Source organism: Syzygium oleosum, unplaced genomic scaffold, assembly GCF_021117445.2.
Source record: "Syzygium oleosum isolate NSW1041296 unplaced genomic scaffold, Sole_v2.1 Sole_v2.16, whole genome shotgun sequence".
Taxonomy (NCBI): domain Eukaryota; kingdom Viridiplantae; phylum Streptophyta; class Magnoliopsida; order Myrtales; family Myrtaceae; genus Syzygium; species Syzygium oleosum.
The window spans coordinates 2,346,013-2,365,707 of record NW_026607500.1 but is presented as its reverse complement, the minus strand read 5'-3'; the positions used below and the strand labels follow the sequence as shown (position 1 = coordinate 2,365,707).

The following is a 19,695-nucleotide window of genomic DNA, read 5'->3' as shown; positions in this document are numbered from 1 at the left end:
CTAGGCTAGCCTACTCGACCACTTGTCCATTTTTTATGATGGTGGTTTTAACCTTAATGGCCTTTTGTACATAAGGTTGGCTTTTGTAAGTACGTGCCGTTAAATGAAGTATGTGGTTGATTTGTTCAAGTATTCTCCTACTACCCTTGGTCTTTAAAACTTGTATGGGTGTTATAATTGCTTCCGCGTGCGTTCTATGCTTCAAGTTTCGTTTGGGTCGACGACAAGTCCTGGGACGTCGCATTCGAAATACGACCATGGAGGGATGTCGCAGGCTCGATGGGGTCCGGGGTGTGACAGAGGCATCCATTAACGGATCCATTAATTCTATCCATTAACGCGTCCATTAACATGTCCATCAAAACCGCCGCACAAGAGTTAAAGAACGTGAACTAATGTTGAGCCATTAATAACGCATAATTTTCAACACCTTATGGCGAATTTCCGTTTGATATACTTGGCAAATCTTCTTGACATTTGGTGTTGAACTACTCTTTCCAATTTGGGGGATATTGTCAATTTACTACTGAAATGCATCATTCATTTTACTAAAGTGTAGATTCTATGGAACTGCTCCATTTTTCTCATCCTAACTATTACACCTTCCTAAGAAAAACCTCTATATTAGATATTTGACAACTCGATTTTAATCAAAGACTTTATTAAAAGTAAAATTTTCACGAAATTTTTAGTAAGTTGAATTGCTAAAACCCACCTTTCCTTTCTCATCCTCAAGCTGGATTTGTTTGGGAAAATGGCACCGGACATCCCATATCTTATTATATGCAATCGAATCATAAGACTTTCAATTGGTACAAATAGGTCCTAAACCTTTTGTGAAAAGTACAATTGAATCATAAAATCTTATATCAAGTTATGAACTTTTTACAAAAAAGAAAGATACACAATCAAGTCTTAAATCTATGATGAAAAAGTACGACTCAAAACTATTCAAGTGTCGCATAGGCAATTTCAAAAGCTGTACAAGGACTTGATGATCAAATTTTTAGAAAGATTTTGAACTTTTTACATTGATTAAAATGTTTTGGTCTCGATTGCGCATTGTACCAAGAACATGCTGAAGCTTGTGAACCAACATGGTTGATTTCTGTGTTAAAAAAACAAAAACATGGTTGATTTCGGGCGTTTCTCCTATTTAAGTCCAACTCGCGGTGAATCCAAAGGCCAAGCCCCGCTAAAGATGTCTCGTGAACCTTTCGGTCTAGTCATAGATAGCCCACCCATCATTTTGACAAATAACTCTAATAACTGTTGTAATCTCATATACACACCTGGCTATCAATGACTACCCTTAGGAAAATAAAAACGTTGGTACCAAAATTTGGATTTTACTGAAAGAGGTACTTTTGCTATCAGAGTTCTGCTTCTTTCGCGAAAAATGAATAACTTCAAATACGATTTCCTAAAAAGATAATTATTTGTATCGCTTAGGAAAATTAACCGATAGAAGATGTTTTCATTATTATCGACGGTCTTTGTCTAAACATTTTCATTAATTAAGGAAATATTATTTCTATTAATCTTAGCCGGTGACAATAGCCGATTGTCTTTAGGAATATATTTTGAGTAAGGCGGCTTGCTCATACCCCTCTACTTGGTGGTGATCAAGGTTAATTAACCCTCCACCAGTTACTAAATAGAGTTTTATTTATTACATACACGTTGCTGATGTTCAAATTTCATCAACATTTCTTTTTTGAGTCTCTTTAATATTTTTTATATTACTTTGATTATTTCTTTGAATTAAACTCCTTGAGCTTCACAGATGTCCCGAATTCTTCAAAAGTTGAGCTCAAAATACGTGGGATTAGTCAAAGCCTAAAAGGGTGAGAAGATTGAGCTGATTATATTCCCTTCGGCCCGAAATAATCACAAATTAATCAAATCAGCATACTTCTTTTTTCTTTGCCATGGAGATACTTAGTTTACTATTTTGATGTAATACGTCGATTACTATTTATGTATGGAAATAATTATTATATAATTCATAACCATAGATTCGTAGGCAAAATAACAAAGAAATGCACAACATTCAATTACAAATTTAACGTGAAATTTCAAATTTATTATATATTTACTCGATATTTTACCACTAATAGGACTTTTTTATATGTGACCAAAAGAATATGTACAAAAAATATACACAATCTTTTACCATTCCGGCAAAATAGCATAATACACTTTCATCTTAATATTTATTTCATGATTTCTCTCCATCGTTCTCTTTTCCTAAAATCCAGAGTAGGACCTTTCAATTAAAAGTCACTTATATAGAATTGTTTTGATATGTGCAAACTTTTTCGTGATAAAAAAAATGAAGAAATTTCCAAATAAAGGCTTAAAATGTTCTCGTTTTCTCAAATAAGAACATGAAATGAACATTATCTCAAATAAGAGTCTGAAATGTCCTAAATTTTTCAAATAAGGGCCTGAAATTAATTTTATCTTAAAAAAGGGCCGGAAGTGAAGTGGTCACATATTAATATCAAAAAAGGGCACGACCTTACTGGCTAAAGGGCATTTTCGTCCTTTTATTTTTTTGAATTTTTTTCTTTTTCTTTTCCCTCTTTCGAAGGTCACCAAACTCATACGAGGGCCAACCAGGCATCCGACGTCGGCGTGGTCGTGCCGACCCAACCCAGGCGAGGGCGACCCTCTCCCGAACTAGCAAGGCCAAGGGTTACCCAACGCCGGCAAGGGGTGAGTAGTCAGATGTGGCGAGGGCAACTCTCGCCCGACGCCGGCAAAGGCAACCTCACCCTCTCGTCCTTACCTGAGCTAAGTGCGGCTCTTGCCTCGACGCCAGCCTCTCTTGCCTCAACGCGAGCAAGGACAGCCCTCACCTGAGGCAACAAATTAAACAAATATACTTCAAAAGAAATTTGCCGCGCCGACGCTAGCAAGGACAGCCCTCACTTGAGGCAACAAATTAAACAAATATACTTCAAAAGAAATTTGACTAAAATATTCCTTCTCCAATGGCCGGGTGAGCAAGAAGTCCTTTGGCCACTTCAACTTATCCCTTATTTGAAATTTTTGTCAAAAAAAAAATGTATTTTCTTGAAATGTAACCAATAAGAATCTAGTTAAAATACAACAGAATCATCAGAAAATTATATTCGCATAGCAATCGAGGCTAGTCATGGCCACGGTTCGAAATCGGCCGGTTCCGGTTCGAAACCGGCGGTTCTGGTTCCGGTTCGAAACCGGCGGTTCAAGTTCGTGGCCATGTGTGAACCGGAACCGGAACCGACCGGTTCCGGTTCGTAATTTAAAAATTAAAAAAATAAATTATGAAATAAAAAAATAATTAATTATAAAAATATGAAATAATGAATTATTCAATATAAATTATAATCAAAATGAAAATTATAGGGGTGATCGGTTCCCTGTCGGAACCAGGAACCGAACCGATAAGACCGTCCTTTTAATTTTAGAAATAGGAACCGGACCGGCAAACCATAGAACCGGAAACCGGACCAATGGTCCGGTTCTAGGCGGTCCAATGGAACCCTTTGCTCTTAACTAGCAAAGGATCGTAGCCACAAAAAGCATACAACTTCACATGCTCATGACTTGGCTTGGATTTTATAAACATCCCCTTTGATGGTCTCTTCATTCCCATTCGATGTGGGACTCTCTTGACATTTGCATGAAGACAAGGCAAGAGTCTCATATTGAAGGCGTTCAAGACAAACCGAAAGTCCCACATCGAATGAGAATGAAGAGACCATCAAAAAAGTTATTTATAAAACCCAAACCAAGCTTTGTAATTAGAGTTCAATACACCCAAGCCAAGCATTGCAATTGGAGATCAATGCACTTACAATGCATGTCAATTAGAGTTCAATTTGTTTTATAAAAAAATTTATTAATTTTTTTTAAAAAAATTTCATTATTATTTTTTTAAAAAAAATTAATTTGGAACCAGAACCGGAACCGTGCCCATAGGGCACGGGCCGGTTCCGGTTCCGAACCACGGGCCCGGTCAACAGGTCGGGCCCGGGTTTGACCGGGCCGGTTCCGGGCCAAAACCAGCCCGTGGCCATGACTAGTCGAGGCTAATTGAATTGCAAGAGAAGAGAAAATGCAGAGCAAATAATTCAGATGCAAAAGAAGAGAAAATACAGGGCAAATAATTCAGGAATCGCTCGCAGAAAACGCGAAATCCCAAATCGGAAATCACCCTCCATGACAAGATCGGAGATGACCGGAAAACTTTTGCGTCCAGATTTCAGGCCAGGAGAAGAAGCAAGGAAACGACATTTTCTCAAACATGTAGGGGGTCGAAAATTCCCAGGAAAAGACGCGAGAACAGATCCCATTCGATCGGGTAAAACGTTAGCCTCGGGTCCGAGAAACTTGCGGCCAGCTTTTTGTTTGTATCTCCGAGGATGTACTTGGGCTTACTAGACCGGCTTCAGAGACATGGCTGTCTCAGCGAGTCTGAAGAGCGAAAGGCATCGATGTCCGAGCAGTTAAACGCCCCTCTCGGCGCACCGCCGTACCAGAGAGGCTGCCTGAATCACCGCTCGTTTGTTCCCTCCCCAAACAAAAACCCAAAACCCGAAACCCAAAACAAACAAAATACGAAAAATTAAAACGGAGATTTCAGAAGAAGGGAGTGGGTGCGTTTTGCGTGCGAGCATGTCAGCCTTCCTCCCCCCAAGAAATCCGCCAGAGCAAACGAATCGTAGCGAACGACGATCGGGGGGGAGCGAAGGTTGTGTGTATCTTCGGTTTAGGAGCTGTATTCATCTCGAAGGCACTGGCGAATTTTGATTCAGCCCAAGAGGCAAACTTCAGCTCCCCACCCACCACCACCACCATCGATTGTGGAATCACCCGGTGAAAAAGAGAAAAAAGAATCGAACGAACCAGCGAAAAGGCATCGAAGCTCGCGCTCGCAGCCGATCTTGAAGAGGAGGAGGAGGAGTAAATCCGCCGCGCTGCAAAACCCTAGAGCGAGAGACACAGGAGGAGGAGGAGAACGGAGGGCTATTTATACAGGCACTCGGGGGATCCGGACCGGGCCCGAGGTCGGGTCGGGTCGGGTCGGGTCGGGTCGTAAACCGGGACTCGACGTGTCGGGTCAGTTGGTTGGAAAAAGGAGGGAGGGAGGGAGGGAGGGAGGGAGGGGGGGGGGGAGAAAATTGAGTTGAGGAAATTTTACGATGCGAAACAACGAATTTTCCTTTTTCTTTTTAGGGAAAAAACCACCAAAAATCCCAAACTTTGTCATGTGCACATTTATCACGAACTTTTTTATGGCCTCCACTTTCTTTTTGTGACATTTACTCTAATGTATTTAGTCCATGGGCATTTCGTCTTTTCTCTTTTTCTTTTTTTTCTTTTTTTTCCTTTCGTGAGGGGCTCGCCGGATCCGGCGAGGGCGCCCATCGCGGATCCGGCGAGGGGGCCTCGCCGCGTCAGCGAGGGCGGCCCTCGCCGATCCGCGAGGCGGCCCTCGCCGGCGTCGGGCGAGGTTCGCCCTCGCGCGAGCGAGGAGGGCCCTCGCCCGACTCGAGCGAGGTCGACCCTCGCCGGCGTCGGGCGAGGTCGACCTCGCTGAGTCGGCGAGGCCGCCCTCGCTCGCCCGAGCGAGGGCGACCCTCGCCGGCGTCGGCGAGGTCGCGCCTCGCTCGCCGAGGCGAGGCGAACCTCGCCGACGCCGGCGAGCGGCCCCTCGCCGGATCTGGCGAGGGCCGCCCTCGCTCGGGCCGGCGAGGGTCGACCTCGCCGGATCGGGCGGAGCCGCCCTCACTCGCCCGGGCGAGGCGGACCTCGCCCAGACGCCGCGAGAGTCGCCCTCGCTGCGCGAGCGAGGCGGCCCTCGCCCGAGCTCGAGCGAGGTCGACCCTCGCCGACGCCGGCGAGGGTCGACCTCGCTTCGAGTCGGCGAGGGCCGCCCTCGCTCGTCCCAGCGAGGGCGAACCTCGCCGACAGCCGGCGAGGCCGCCCTCGCCGGATCCGGCAAGGGCCGCCCTCGCTCGACGCCGGCGGGGCCCCCTCGCCGGATCCGGCGATGGGCAGCCTTGGCCGAATCCGGCGAGGCCCCCCCTCGCCGGAAAGGAAAAAAAAGAAAAAAGAAAAAGCAAAAAAGACGAAAATGCCCATGGACTAAATACATTGGGGTAAATGTGTCACAAAAAGCAAAGTTCGGGGTTTTTGGTGTCACAAAAAAAAGTTCGGAGTAAATGTGTCACAGATGGCAAAGTTTGGGGTTTTTGGTGGTTTTTTCCCTAAAATTATAAATCACAAACATAATTTTTGCAAAGGCTCCGTTCGTTTTGCAGAAAAAGAATGATTTGCAATGAACTTCTAAACTTGTAAAATTTTTCTAATCAAGTGACGCAAATGCGGAGTCGACGAATAGGTTTTCAGTGATTATGGATCAAATGTTATGAGTGGGGATGGATAAATATAAATACATGATAGGTTTCTATCACTACCAACTCGAGAGTCTCGATTATGAAACTACTGAAAAAGCATATTCAACTCGAGACCCGAATCATATTCTTCAGCTGTCTAAATTTGAGATCTCAGCTTCGAAATATAATCCTCAAGTTGGACACGAGTCTTTTTCAAAAAGTATGTTTCAGAATTTTTTCCAATATCATAAAAAGAAATTTATCTTATTTGCAAACGGATAATAACCAAACCCAAGAAAATCAAATGTTTCAGTGCTTTTTCATTGTTGAAATTGAAAATAATAGTTGAGGTACTAGGATAACAAAACCCGAAACGAGAGAAACCTTCTGTCATGCATGCTCGGTTTTCCTCATCCCCTCTTCCCGCACGGGTCGTCAAGCTTGCGACCCATCCGTAGATTTCGAGAAATGACCCTGAGGATTCTTTAAGATTCGAAAGCAAACGCGCCGGAAATTGAGACTCGGGTTTTCTGTGCAACGGGAAGGAACCAAAGAGGGACTGTTTGGATCCTTCAATTCTTGCTCTTTCCAAGCTGATCGGTTGGTTTGATGGGTGAGTTGCTATTTTGTTCTCCCTTTGAATCATGGGTAATTGTTAAGAAAGCGAAGTAGATTGAAATTCGGAGGCTTTTGTTATGCTTCGGATTCCTAGCGTGTTCTGTGTCGTTCAGTTTGTTTTATGTAGGCTCTGTGAATGGGGTACAATGTTGTGGTTGTGTTCCCATGATGTTGAGTTGTGAGATATTACAAGAAAGTGATTGTGCAGTATTAATTGAACGTCAAGATTGTTGAAGTTGACGTTGGATGGCTATTGGCCTTTCTGTAATAGTTCCTAGGGAGAAAGAAAAGATTGAAAGTCTTTGGATGTTTTGTCTTGAAGCTTCTTTTGAATGATCTTCTTCTGTTCTAATCCTGAAGTCCATATTCTATGTAGCCTGAACATAGTTCAGCTGTTTAGATTGCAGAGGCTAGTGACTTCTTGTTTTATAAGCGAACGTCGTTGGATCGGTACCAGCTGTAATGCCTAATCCCGTTTGTGAGTTGGTTGATGAGTAGGGGTGTGAATGAGTTAATCTACTTGCGGGCTACTTGAACTTTGTTCTCCAAATACTCAAGCTTGACTCACCTATATGTGGAACTCAACTCAACCATTTTCGAGCTGGAGCTACTTGAGTAGCTTCTTGAGCAGAGTTTCGAGCTAATAATTACTTGAGTCGAGTGGCTCGGTAGCATAGTAGAGCTTCCAAAGATCTGTTCCTCATCTTAATTTTGTCTTGGTAGAACCATGACCATGAAATCTAAGAGTTTTTGAAACTTAACCCCTTTCAAGAAGGTTGTTTCTTGCCCTAATGAAAAAAAGTCGTCTCTCTCTCTCTCTCTCTCTCTCTCTCTCTCTCTTCACACTTTCGCCTATTGTTTTTCTTTTGTCTTTCTCAATCTGAAGTTTATTTTGTCTGTGCATCTAATGCATAAGGTAAGTACCCAGTTGAAATCTTGGATCCCTGTCTTGTATATGTTCTTCCACCAACAGTTATAATTTTTTTCCATTCATTTGTTATATCTAACGGCATAGCCCAAAGTATTGCGCAATCCAAGTGGGGAATAGATGTCCAATGTCGTGCCTCAACTTGTTACTTTCTTTCTCTTTGGGAATAATCAAACTTGTTACATTCCTCCATCTTGAAATGTTCAAGATCAAAGCTGCCATTTCTTCCTAAATATACACTTATAAAGAACAGATGTTTGTCCGAATTAAATGAATTTTGTCGTTTTGGTTCATTGTGCATCAATGCTAATTTTGTTCTCCAGTGCGGTGATGCTCTGAAAATGAGAGTGTCTTTCAGTATGTAGAGGCCAAAGAATTCGTATATTTAGGTTTTTTGGATAGAACTATCTTGCAATTTTGGAATGATACTGGCAAGATGATCTGGATTGAAATAATGCATTACGTATTGATGACATCTAATAAGGAACTGTATATGCACTGGGGAGCCATCAATTAATGATATGCAATTGATTATTGATGTAGAAAGGTGCCTTTGGCCCCACTTCTTGATTAATGTTATCTGTAGATAGTCCTTCATTTTGGTACATCAGGGTTTACCATGTATCACTTATATCTGAGTTCAAATTCTGGCCTAATTGCATGCCCTTTGTTATGTATCAGGACCATATGTGCTTGGCTTCTTAAAACACAGTACAACTTCCTTAGTTATATTTTGGCCTTGTAACTAAATATGAATTTGTTTCACAAGATGGACGTAAGATTTAGCTAGCTGTAACTTAACGCTTTTCCTTGCCAAGTTGTATCTTTAATCAAGTTAATTGTACACTTGCAGGATTCTTCAGATCGTTGTTCAGATTGCTGGATTATGTAGAGTCATCAATCTAATAATGGGATCTTTTATTCATGGAAGGGGAAAGTTGGATGGCTGCTCATTTTGCTCAAGGAATGTACTTATCCATATCTTCTAGCGACTGAGTGGAAGAACATAATTTTGTTGTTGGTCAAGAATTCACTGATGTCAAGGCATTTAGGAATGCCATTAAGGAAGCTGCAATTGCACAACACTTCGAGCTTCGCATCATCAAAAGTGATCTGATACGATACTTTGCAAAGTGTGCATCAGAAGGTTGTCCGTGGCGAATACGTGCTGTGAAGCTTTCCAATGCCCCAACCTTCACTATTAGAAGCCTTGAAGGAACCCACACTTGTGGAAGAAATGCTCACGACGGTCACCATCAAGCTTCAATAGATTGGATAGTGAGCTTTATAGATGAAAGGTTGAGGAGTGACATAAATTACAAGCCAAAAGATATATTGCATGACATCTATAAACAGTATGGGATAAAGATATCTTATAAACAAGCTTGGCGTGCAAAGGAAAGAGGGCTTGCAGCGATTTATGGCTCTTCTGAAGACGGATATTGCTTGCTTCCTGCATATTGTGAACAAATAAAGAGGACTAACCCTGGAAGTGTCGCCAAAGTATTTACAACTGGTGCTGATAATCGCTTTCATGGGCTCTTTGTTTCTTTCTATGGATCCATATGTGGATTCCTTAACGGTTGCTTGCCCATTGTTGGACTTGGAGGAATCCAGCTCAAAAGCAAGTACCTTGGGACCTTGCTTTCAGCTACTTCTTTTGATGCTGATGGGGGTTTGTTTCCACTGGCCTTTGGTATCGCTGACGTAGAAAATGATGAAAGTTGGATGTAGTTTCTGTCAGAGTTGTACTCAGCACTAGAGATGAACACTAAGACTATACCTAAGGTCACATTTTTGTCATATGGACAAAAGAGCATTGTGGATGCTGTGAGAGAGAAATTCCCAACTTCAACCCACGCATTTTGTGTGCACTATCTTAGTGAAAAGATTGGGAAAGAGTTTAAGAATATGAGGCTCGTCCATCTTCTTTGGAAAGCTGCATATGCCACAACTACAATAGTTTTCAAGGAAAAGATGGCTGAAATCGAAGATATCTCTTCTGATGCTGCCAATTGGTTGCATCTATTCCCTCCTCAGCACTGGGCTTCAGTATGCTATGAAGGAATACGTTATGGTCATCTCTCTTCAAATATTGAGGAACTGAAAAGGTGGATTCTAGAAGCTCAGGAGTTGCCTCTTATTCAGGTAATCGAACAGATTCATGCTAAACTGATGATTGAGTTTGAGGAAAGGCGATTGAGGAGTAGTTCTTGGTTTTCTGTACTTGCCCCTTCACCGGAAAAGCTCATAGTAGAAGCAATTGCCCTATCCTCTACTTATAAAGTCCTCCGTTCGGATGAAGTAGAATTCGAGGTTTTGTCCACTGAGAGATCAGACATTGTGAATATTGGTATGCGTTCCTGTTCCTGTCGTGATTGGCAACTCTATGGAATTCCCTGCTCACATGCCGTGGCAGCTCTCGTTTCATGTCAAAAGAATGTGTATGCCTTCACAGAAAATTGTCTTACCATTGCTAGTTACCGTGAAACATATGCACAAGAAATGTACCCAATTCCTGGAAAAATTGAGTGGAGAAAACCAGGTGATGCCCCGCAGGCTGATGGCACTCAAGTTGTCCGACCACCCAAGTTCCGTCGACCACCAGGACGTCCAGAAAAGAAAAGATTATGTGTGGAGGAATTCAATTGCAAGAAACATACCGTCCATTGCAATCGGTGTAACCAAACTGGACATTATAATAAGACCACTTGCAAAGAAGGAAGAGTGACTAGTATACAACAGTTTTAGGTTTCTAATTTTGTACTACTCACATGTTTTGTTGTTGTAAAGTAGATAATGTGCCATTCTTATAGGATTGTACTTATAAAAACAAAACAGTGGCTAGGTGAATATTCAACTTCAAGTTCTTGGTTGGTTATTCCATCTTTGAATATAAATTAGTCTTGTTACATTAAGGACCACGATAATGAAATCTAACTTCTTTCACAACTTTACTCCTTTTAAGTAGGATTTTCTTTGGCCTGTGACTTGAGTTAAATTCTTGTATCTTTTGTTTTGACTTATATATCTTCTTCCACTAACCATGATATTCTCTCTCAATTCATTTGTTAGATGCAGCGACATAGCCTATAGTATTCCCCAGTATATACATGAAATAATAAATTCGTTTTGGGAAGATTTTTTAGTCATTTCTTCGTTTTTGGCTCTATTTTTCTGGTTGTCATAGCTCTGCTTTTCCTACGATTTCTTAACAGTAGCACATCGGTTTTCATAGATTTTGAAATTCTACTCTGTTGAATCTCTTTAAGTTCAAAGATTCAGGCTTGAGTTTTTCTTTCCTTTTGTTTTACTCTCAGATTTGTTTTGATTGGACCGTTGGCTATATGTATCAATAGAGAAAGTTTGATTTCTTGTTTGAATGGGGACACAATGAACAAAGCCCAAGACTTTGGAGTTGGGATAGGCACGGTATTGAAGAGAAGACAAGGATATTTTTGTTTTTTTATTTTATATTTATTTTGAGATCAGATTTACTTTTCCTGTCTGAGATTTGAGCATGTTAGTTTGACAGTATTATAGGTCAGTTGAATCTGACTTCGAGCATGCCGGGTATCTTTCCAAAGCCAAGTTGAAGCCTTAAAACTGGTACTTCAGAGTTGTAAGTTTGTTAATCAAGTTGAGTTCGAGCTTTGCATGGTATTTGCTCGACTCGACTCGACTCGATTACACCCCTATTGATGAGCTTATAGGTTAATGTATTACGATGAGGAAACAGAATATCTGAAATCATATATATTTGTGGATCTGAACTTGCATTTTTATTTCTGAGGTATATGATTATGTCACTTAAGAAGCATCCAACTATAGACAGAATGATGAAGTTGTGAATAGAGATGGCTTTTTGCTTCTGGAGCACATGTATTACTATAATCAATTTGTATAGTTGCAACTAATGAATTTGTCAATCTGTTAGTGCAACCAATAAACCAGGAATGTCATTCTTGGAGATCTTTCTCGTTCGTTTTATGGAGGCCCTCTATGCTTGTGTATCATTGCATTGCATGCTCTATAGGTTTTTTAATCTTGATATTGTGCTTTCTTTCCTTTTTTTCTCTCCGAGAATGGTGTCATCTCTTATTGTATCCTACTCAAAGTACAAATGGAACTTTTCTGGACAAGGCAAATGATGCCATTGGTGTGATGTGATTTCTTGCTATGTGGTTCCTTTCCTACCATTTTTTTTTTTTTTGGTTAAGGCAAAGTTAATGGGGAGTGTGCTCTGCCCTGCTCTTTTCATTATGAATTCTCTGGCATTTCTCCTTGGTAACAATTGGCTTTTGTTTAGACTTCTGTTGATGTCTGCTTGAGTTCACGGCGTTTTGTCTGTTAGCCTATAAAGCTGTGGAAGTAAATGAAAGCAACGACTGCAACCGAAGAAGCCGACCCGAAGGAAGATGAAGAGATGAGAGCAGCAGTAGAGGGCACTGGGAGGATACTGGTTCTTCAAGCAGCACAAGCCACAGGTTGTGATGTGGATTATGGTAGTACTGAACCTTAATGTTCTTCAAGTAGACGTACACATGAGAGTAGCCAAACAAAAGTAAATGAAGAGATTGAAGAGTTTCTACACTGAAGGTCACAGAATCTCTCTCTCTCTCTCTCTCTCTCTCTCTCTCTCTCTCTCTCTCTCTCTCTCTCTCTCTCTCTGCTTGTGTGTGTGATTAAGAGTTTCTTTTTGCCATAGTCAAGCGCCGCCGAGGTGCTGTGGGGTTCATTCGATGTTGGTCGAGTAAGACGTAGAACCGTAATACTTCACAGACTACTTCACAAGCTGTCAAGCATGATTTTCATTCAAAACAATCCTTCTCGAGCCCATTTTCAAGGCGCTGATTGCATTAGTAGCATGAGTACAAAGACATGGAGATTAGTTGGCCACAATTGACATGTAACCTAATTCCTTGAATGGTACAAATCCATGCCTTGACGAAATGATGATATGAAAAGGAAAAACCAAAGCTATATAATGAATTCTTTCAAAATTTGTCTAATCTTTTTTTTAAAAATTTATTGGCAAAATGGAAATTTTCTAATCTGGGTCGGTACATGCACCATGATCAGAAGATACAATTCAGATCATTTCCTCATTTGGTACTCTTTTGTCGGTATTGTTTTAGGGACTTGAGAATGTGACTTTATACCTAAATCTTTCAATTATGATGATACTTATCAGTATGATATCCTGCAAATATTTGAGAAAGATTCCTTTCTATATCCCATCAACAATTAAGTAATTAAGCAGAGGATTTTCTTTTACAATCGTTCCTCGCGAGGAATTTATAACTGTCGGATCTCAAAATTATATTTCTTAGCCATAGGTAAATGTTTTTGTGCCGTCACGATATTTTGTATTAGAGTTGCGACGAAATACACATGATTATTATGAGTTACGATTGGAAAATCTGTCTCTTAGATATGATAGAAGTCCCTCACGTAACCAATATCATTTACGGCTTGTGCCGATCTATGCGAATCATGGGTTTCTACCCCTTTAAAAGTTATATAAAAGCCCGATTAAATGCCTTCGCTTAGATAGAACATAACAACATCACAAAATCACGAGCCTAATAATGTCTATGTAATTCGAATGGGGGCTTCATGTGACAACTTTAGCAAAGTGTCAAAGAAGGATGCGATTGCATAAATCGAATAAAGTTGTTTCTCTTTTAAAGAAGTGATTGCATTAATCGAAATTTGTAATGTATTTTCATTTTTTAACCCTTAGAAATCTTTTAACTCACTTAGCAATAAAAAGACGTGAAAGTGCTTTTATTTGAAAAGGTGTTGCGTATCGTCGCAATTCCGACTTTTCCCCATTCCATCAAGGCACGGAAGTGAGTTCCTTAATAGCGGAAGAAGCGTAGGGGTTGTGAGGTGGATGATATAATTGGATTGTGGGAGTAATGCCAGGGAGTTTGTGTTAGAAATCACATAATAAGAGGAATCTATGTAGAAGATGACCGGATAGTGGGGGTAGCCGACCGTCCACAAACTGGTATGGAGTTGATGGTCATTCTCCCGATGATTGCTACCATAAGCCAAACTTGAATTGAAACACATACCATACTCAAAAAACGAGATGCCCTAGTTAAAGGGTGATGTGGGACAATTAGTGACAGTGGGGTGTTTGACAATACAAAAACACGAGTTCCATCTTTGGAAAGGAAGGCTGGCCTGCTGCGTTAGGTGCCGCGCGATCCCATGTCCGAAGCCAATAAGGTCAGATCGCGACACATATGCACTTTCCAACGACCCCTGTTTCTTCCTCGCTCACTCTTAACTCCGTCACTCCCCCTTATGAACCCCTCTCTTTATTCTCACGACATGAACGTGTAAATATGCGCTCAAATTTTACTAGTTCAGAAAAAGGGATACCAACATAAATAATCAATGAACTTTGGTCCAATATGCAATGTTGTCATTGGATTTTTAATTTGTGCAATGTGATCCCTATACCTGTTAAACGGGTGGGTCGGGTCGAGTTTGGGTCGGGTCATAAATGAACGGATCCAAATTGACCCATTAACCCGTTTATGACCCATTTATTCATAGTGTAAATATCCTGACCCATACCCGACCCGACCCATACCCAACCCATACTCGACCCGACCCATATTGCTAAAACACTTTTATATTTAACATAATCTAGGAATACTTGTTTCTTATGATTTTTTTTTAAATTATACTGCTAAAACATTTTATGCAATACAAAGCTAGTGAAAAATTTTTATAATTTTTTTTAAAATTGAGGTTCTGTTTGTTTTACGAAAAATGCAACATTTCTAGAAAATATTTTCCATAAAGTCATTATCCAAGAAAATAAAAAAATTACTAACATTTGGCTGAAACTTGAAAATAAACTAGAAAATATTTTTCTATATTTGGTATATAAAATCTGATTTGATTTTACTTTGTGCATTCATTTTAATAATATTAATATTTTTTTATTTTTAAAATCGAATTTTTAATTCTTTTTTTCTTTTTTTCTTTTTCCTTTATTTTTGGCCGATCACTGGCCGCCGTGGCCGGCGACCGACCACAGGCGAGGACGAGCTCGCCGGAGGCCGGCGAAACTCGTTCTCGCCGATCTGGCGAGGCCGAGGCCTCGCCGGCCTCAGGCGAGGCTCCAGCCTCGCCGATCTGGCGAGACTCGAGTTCGCCGGCCTCGGGCGAGCTCGACCTCGCCGGATCTGGCGAGGTGGAGCCTCGCCCGAGGCCGGCGAAGCTCGAGCTCGCCAGCCTCGGGCGAGGCTCCAAATCGCCAGATCCGGCGAGGTCGAGCGCGCCTGAGGCCGGCGAGCCTCGAGGTCGCCAGAATCAGGCGAGCTCGAGGCTCGCGGATCGGCGAGGCTCGAGCCTCGCCCCGAGGCCGGCGAGCTCGAGCTCGCCGGCCTCCCGGCGAGGTCGTCCCGCCCCGGTGGCCGGTCGCCGTGGCAAACCACCAGCCGAAATAAAAAAAAAAGAAAAACAAAGAAGAGAAAAGAAAAAATAAAAAATAAAAGAAAAAGAGAAAAAAATAATTAAATTTCGATTTTTTTTAAATATTTTTGTAAAGAGGGAGAGAGAGTATGGATGGGTTTAGTGGGTGAGTTGGACATGGATTCCAAACTCAACCCATTTAGACCCATTTATCTTTAAGCTTTAAAATTTAAAACCCATTTAAGGTTGACTCTTTAAAATTAAAGTGACCCATATATGACCCATTTATTTTTAAATGGGTCATATATGGGTTTAAGACCCATTTTGACACTTCTAGTGATCCCTGAACTTTGATCCGATTTGCAATATCGTTCCCGAATTTTTAATTTGTTGAATGCGGTTCCTAAACTATTGGTAAATGTTCAATATAGTCCTTTCATTTGTGTCATTTTCACATAATCTAGGGACTAAATTGAAAATTTATCAATTGTCTAGGATTCACATTGAATAAATTAAAAGTTCAAGGACGATATTGCATAGCGGGCCAATCTTCGTGGATCATATATAAGACTACTTGAGTAACACCAACGTGTGAAATTTGCTTATTCGCCAAGCTATCTCGAGATCAAAACACTTATCTATCTTTGTACCACGCAACAACTATCTTGTACACATATTTTTCATTTTAAAACTCCTTGCGTGATTGAAAAATCTATGATCGGTGTATGATGATTAATAAAAAAGTACATGAGGCCCACATTTGGGGGAAACAATTTCCTTTTTCCCACATTTAGTGGTTATACTTTTTTTTATTGATGAAATTTTGGACTATACATCTACCACATAACTTTTTCTTTACACAAGCACCCTGAAATCAAGATATGTGCCTATTATCATGTTATATAAAAGTTTATGTGTCCATTCGACATCACTTGACGGATTCTTCTATATAAACTTTCAATAATCCTATATAATGTGTATTGCATTTGTTGTTTTATTTTATTTTAGGTATAATTGCTCAAAACATGTAAATCAGGGACTATTTACAACCGTACTAAAGTTCATTGGGTATCCTGTGATTTCTAAAAGTCTGGGATTGATTGTGTGATAGTACCAAAATTCAAGAGAATTTTGAATAGTTATTCCTTCGTTTTGTTTTCTCCGGCCAAGTGATAATAGAGTCATAAAAGTGCAAGAGATGGACTTAATTTACATGATCTATAGTTAGAGTTGGCAATATGGGTTGTAGGCTCACTTTTGAACTCGTTTTCAATGGGTCAGGTGGCCTATCGGTTTCCTGAATTTGTTGTTACGAGTTTGAATGTCTCAAAAAATAATAATAATAATAAAGCCAACCTGAATTTGGGCTAGAATGGGCTTGAAGCAGACCCATTTTCTAACCCATTTCAATAAAAAAGTGCCTCTGGGGTCCATTTGTTATATCATTCAAGAAAGGAAGAAGGCCACCAGACGATTTTGACCGAAAGCAAAGGAAGAAGACCACGATGCCTTCCTTTTCCTTTTTCAATTTTCAATTTGTTAAATTTCCAGAAATTGCTTTTGCAGTGATATATTTGGACAAGATCTTCTAGATTTTCTTTTCCAATATAACTTGTTATTTGCAAAACATGAAGCTAATGTCAATTTAATTAACGAAAAAGATCTGATTGGATTTAGCCTTCAAAACTTAACATAAAAACATATGCCAATAAGTTTAGTGAAGGAGTTCCGATGGGTTAATTGGGCGGATATGGATTATATTGGTCATGTCGAATCAGAGTAAATACAAATATAAATAGTTCCATTTGGATTAAATGCGTTAAAATGAATCGATCGTTTGCAATATGGTCTAAAAACCAATCTTATCCACCCATTTGACTTTCTACTTTTCATGCATAGGTTTGAGCTACTTGATTACATAGAGTTGACTTATTACCTAGAGAAGTTACTGAATTACAAAAAATAGTGATACTTATAAGCCAATAATATAGGGTTAATATCACGAAAAATCTCAAACTGATACACTTCCGACAATTTTATCTTAAATTACTTTTTTGGCCACAAAAAACCTCAAATTGGTACATCTGTGACAATTTTATCCTCAGTTTGTTTCCGTTAAATTTTACTGTCAAATTGCTTTGTTAAATGACACGCGGCAGTTGACTGATGTGCCGATTTTATGTTTTACTCTTCGTTTCTCATAGGTGTACCAGTTTGTGATTTTTTATGGTATTAATCTAATTTAACGGAAATTAATGTAGAGTAAATTTATTGCAAATGTACCAGTTTGGGATTTTTAGTGGTCAAAATATTAGTTTTTGGTAAAATTGTAACGAATGTACCAGTTTGGGGTTTTTTGTGGCCAAAAAATTAATTTGAGGTAAAATTGTCACAAGTATACCAGTTTGAGGTTTTTCGTGGTATTAACCCAATAATATATATGAAGAGTTACTAGTTGCACATTTTAGTTGAAAATTTATTGCTCGTTATCATTCTTCAAAAGAAGTTACATTTTGCATGAATAAAATACTAAATATGCCGATACTTAATGTTCGATAGGGATGCCAAGAAAATATCTTTTTTCCCCAGTGCCCTGGAAGTATTTCAATCTTCAAGTTTCTTTTTTAAATTTTTATTTACGTAACATCTTTATACGTTATTAATGTACCTTTTCAACTTGATATATTTGACCAAAAAAAAAACTTGATATATAATTTTATATTCACGTGAATAAACTTAAAGGGCATCAAATGGCCGAGTACGGCGTATCATAAATTGGATTAAATACGGAAAGGCGTTTAATCTCGTGTCAGCTTTCGGATATGGTATTTAAAGTCGCATCGCATAAAATAAAAAGAGAAACAGATCGAGCCGAATTCGGGGGGTCATGCCAAAGCTCCCTAAAGGCTAAAAAGAAAAAGGAGGAATCAGATGCAACGGAGGCGAGGGTCCCACAACGACGGCGACGGCAACTAAGGGTGCGAATGGTAACCATTCTGCTCCAGAAATCAAATTCTTGCCAGAAATTGATTTCTGGAATTCTTGCCAGAAATTGATTTCTGGAGGAGAAATCTGTTTGGTAAAACATGACTAATTCTGCTCCAGAAATTGATTTCTGGAACAGAAATCTGTTTTAATTTGTTGATTTTTTTTTGCACCTAAAAAAATTTAAATTTTACTCAAAGTGGGTAGCCACATGTATTATAAGCCATTCTGTAAAGTTTTGAAATTTTTGATTTTTTTTAATTTTTTTTGGGCACCTAAAAAAATTTAAATTTCACTCAAAGTGGGTGGCCACAAGTATTTTAAGCCATTTTGTGAAGTTTTGAATTTTTTTATTTTTTTTATTTTTGGGCACCTCAAAAAATTTAAATTTTACTCAAAGTGGGTGGCTACAGATATTCTAAGCCATTCTGTGAAGTTTTGAAATTTTATTATTATTTTTTATTTTTTTGGGCACCTCAAAAAATTTAAATTTCACTCAAAGTGGGTGGCCACAGGTATTTTAAGCTATTTTGTGAAGTTTTGAAAAATTTTATTTTTTTATTATTTTTATTTTTTTTGGGCACCTCAAAAAATTTAAATTTCACTCAAAGTAGGTGGCCACAGGTATTTTAAGCCATTTTGTGAAGTTTTGAAATTTTTGATTTTTTTTGGGCACCTCAAAGAATTTAAATTTCACTCAAAGTGGGTGGCCACATGTGTTTTAAGCTATTCTGTGAAGTTTTGAAATTTTTGATTTTTTTTTTTTTTTTTTTAAAAAAATTCATCAAATTTCATATTTTCCCGAAATCTGACTTTTTTTTATTTTCTGGAAATTTTTATGAATTTTTCTAGAAATTTTCAATTTTTATGCATTTTCTGAAAAAAAAAAATTGTGAGAAAATGGGGAGAATGCATTCCGGAATCAAGAAGCTACAAAAAGTAGCTTCTCTTTTTCTTGCCAAAAGCTCATTCCGGAATCAAGAATGCATTCTGGAATCAAGAATGCATTCTAGAATCAAGTATTTTTAACAAACACATTTTTATTCCAGAATGCAAAAATCGCTCCAGAATGCATTCCGGAAATTTTTTAACAAACGCCATTCTATTCCGGAATGCATTCCGGAACAGAATTTTTATTCCGGAATGCATTCCATGCGCACCCTAATCCGTGGCACCGAGCAGAAAGTCTCCCGAAAAACCCTTCCCCTCCTCTCCGCCGTCCGACGACATCCGAAAACGACTCGTAAAGATCCGACCCGATCCCACGGTACTTTGGAGCAAAACGAAAATTTAATTTTTTTTGTGGGATTTGAATCCTACGTGGTACTTTTG

The 19,695-nt window shown here is 39.6% G+C and overlaps 2 protein-coding genes and 1 non-coding gene across 3 annotated transcripts; 2 read left to right on the top strand and 1 right to left on the bottom strand.

Moving 5' to 3' along the window:
- Nucleotides 1-4,414: 4,414 nt before the first annotated feature.
- LOC115686576 (small nucleolar RNA snoR77) lies at nt 4,415-4,543 on the bottom strand. Its single transcript, XR_004006358.1, has one exon. It is a non-coding gene; the product is annotated as a small nucleolar RNA snoR77 (small nucleolar RNA).
- LOC115666844 (uncharacterized) lies at nt 4,416-9,672 on the top strand. The gene is made up of 3 exons (XM_056318654.1): nt 4,416-4,555; nt 8,792-8,906; nt 8,983-9,672. The coding sequence occupies exons 1-3, from the start codon at nt 4,416-4,418 to the stop codon at nt 9,670-9,672; spliced, it is 945 nt and encodes a 314-aa protein (XP_056174629.1).
- A 30-nt stretch (nt 9,673-9,702) lies between these two features.
- LOC115666845 (uncharacterized) lies at nt 9,703-10,689 on the top strand. The gene has a single exon (XM_030588490.2). It carries the CDS (start codon nt 9,703-9,705, stop codon nt 10,687-10,689), a length of 987 nt encoding a protein of 328 aa, XP_030444350.2.
- Nucleotides 10,690-19,695: the final 9,006 nt, after the last annotated feature.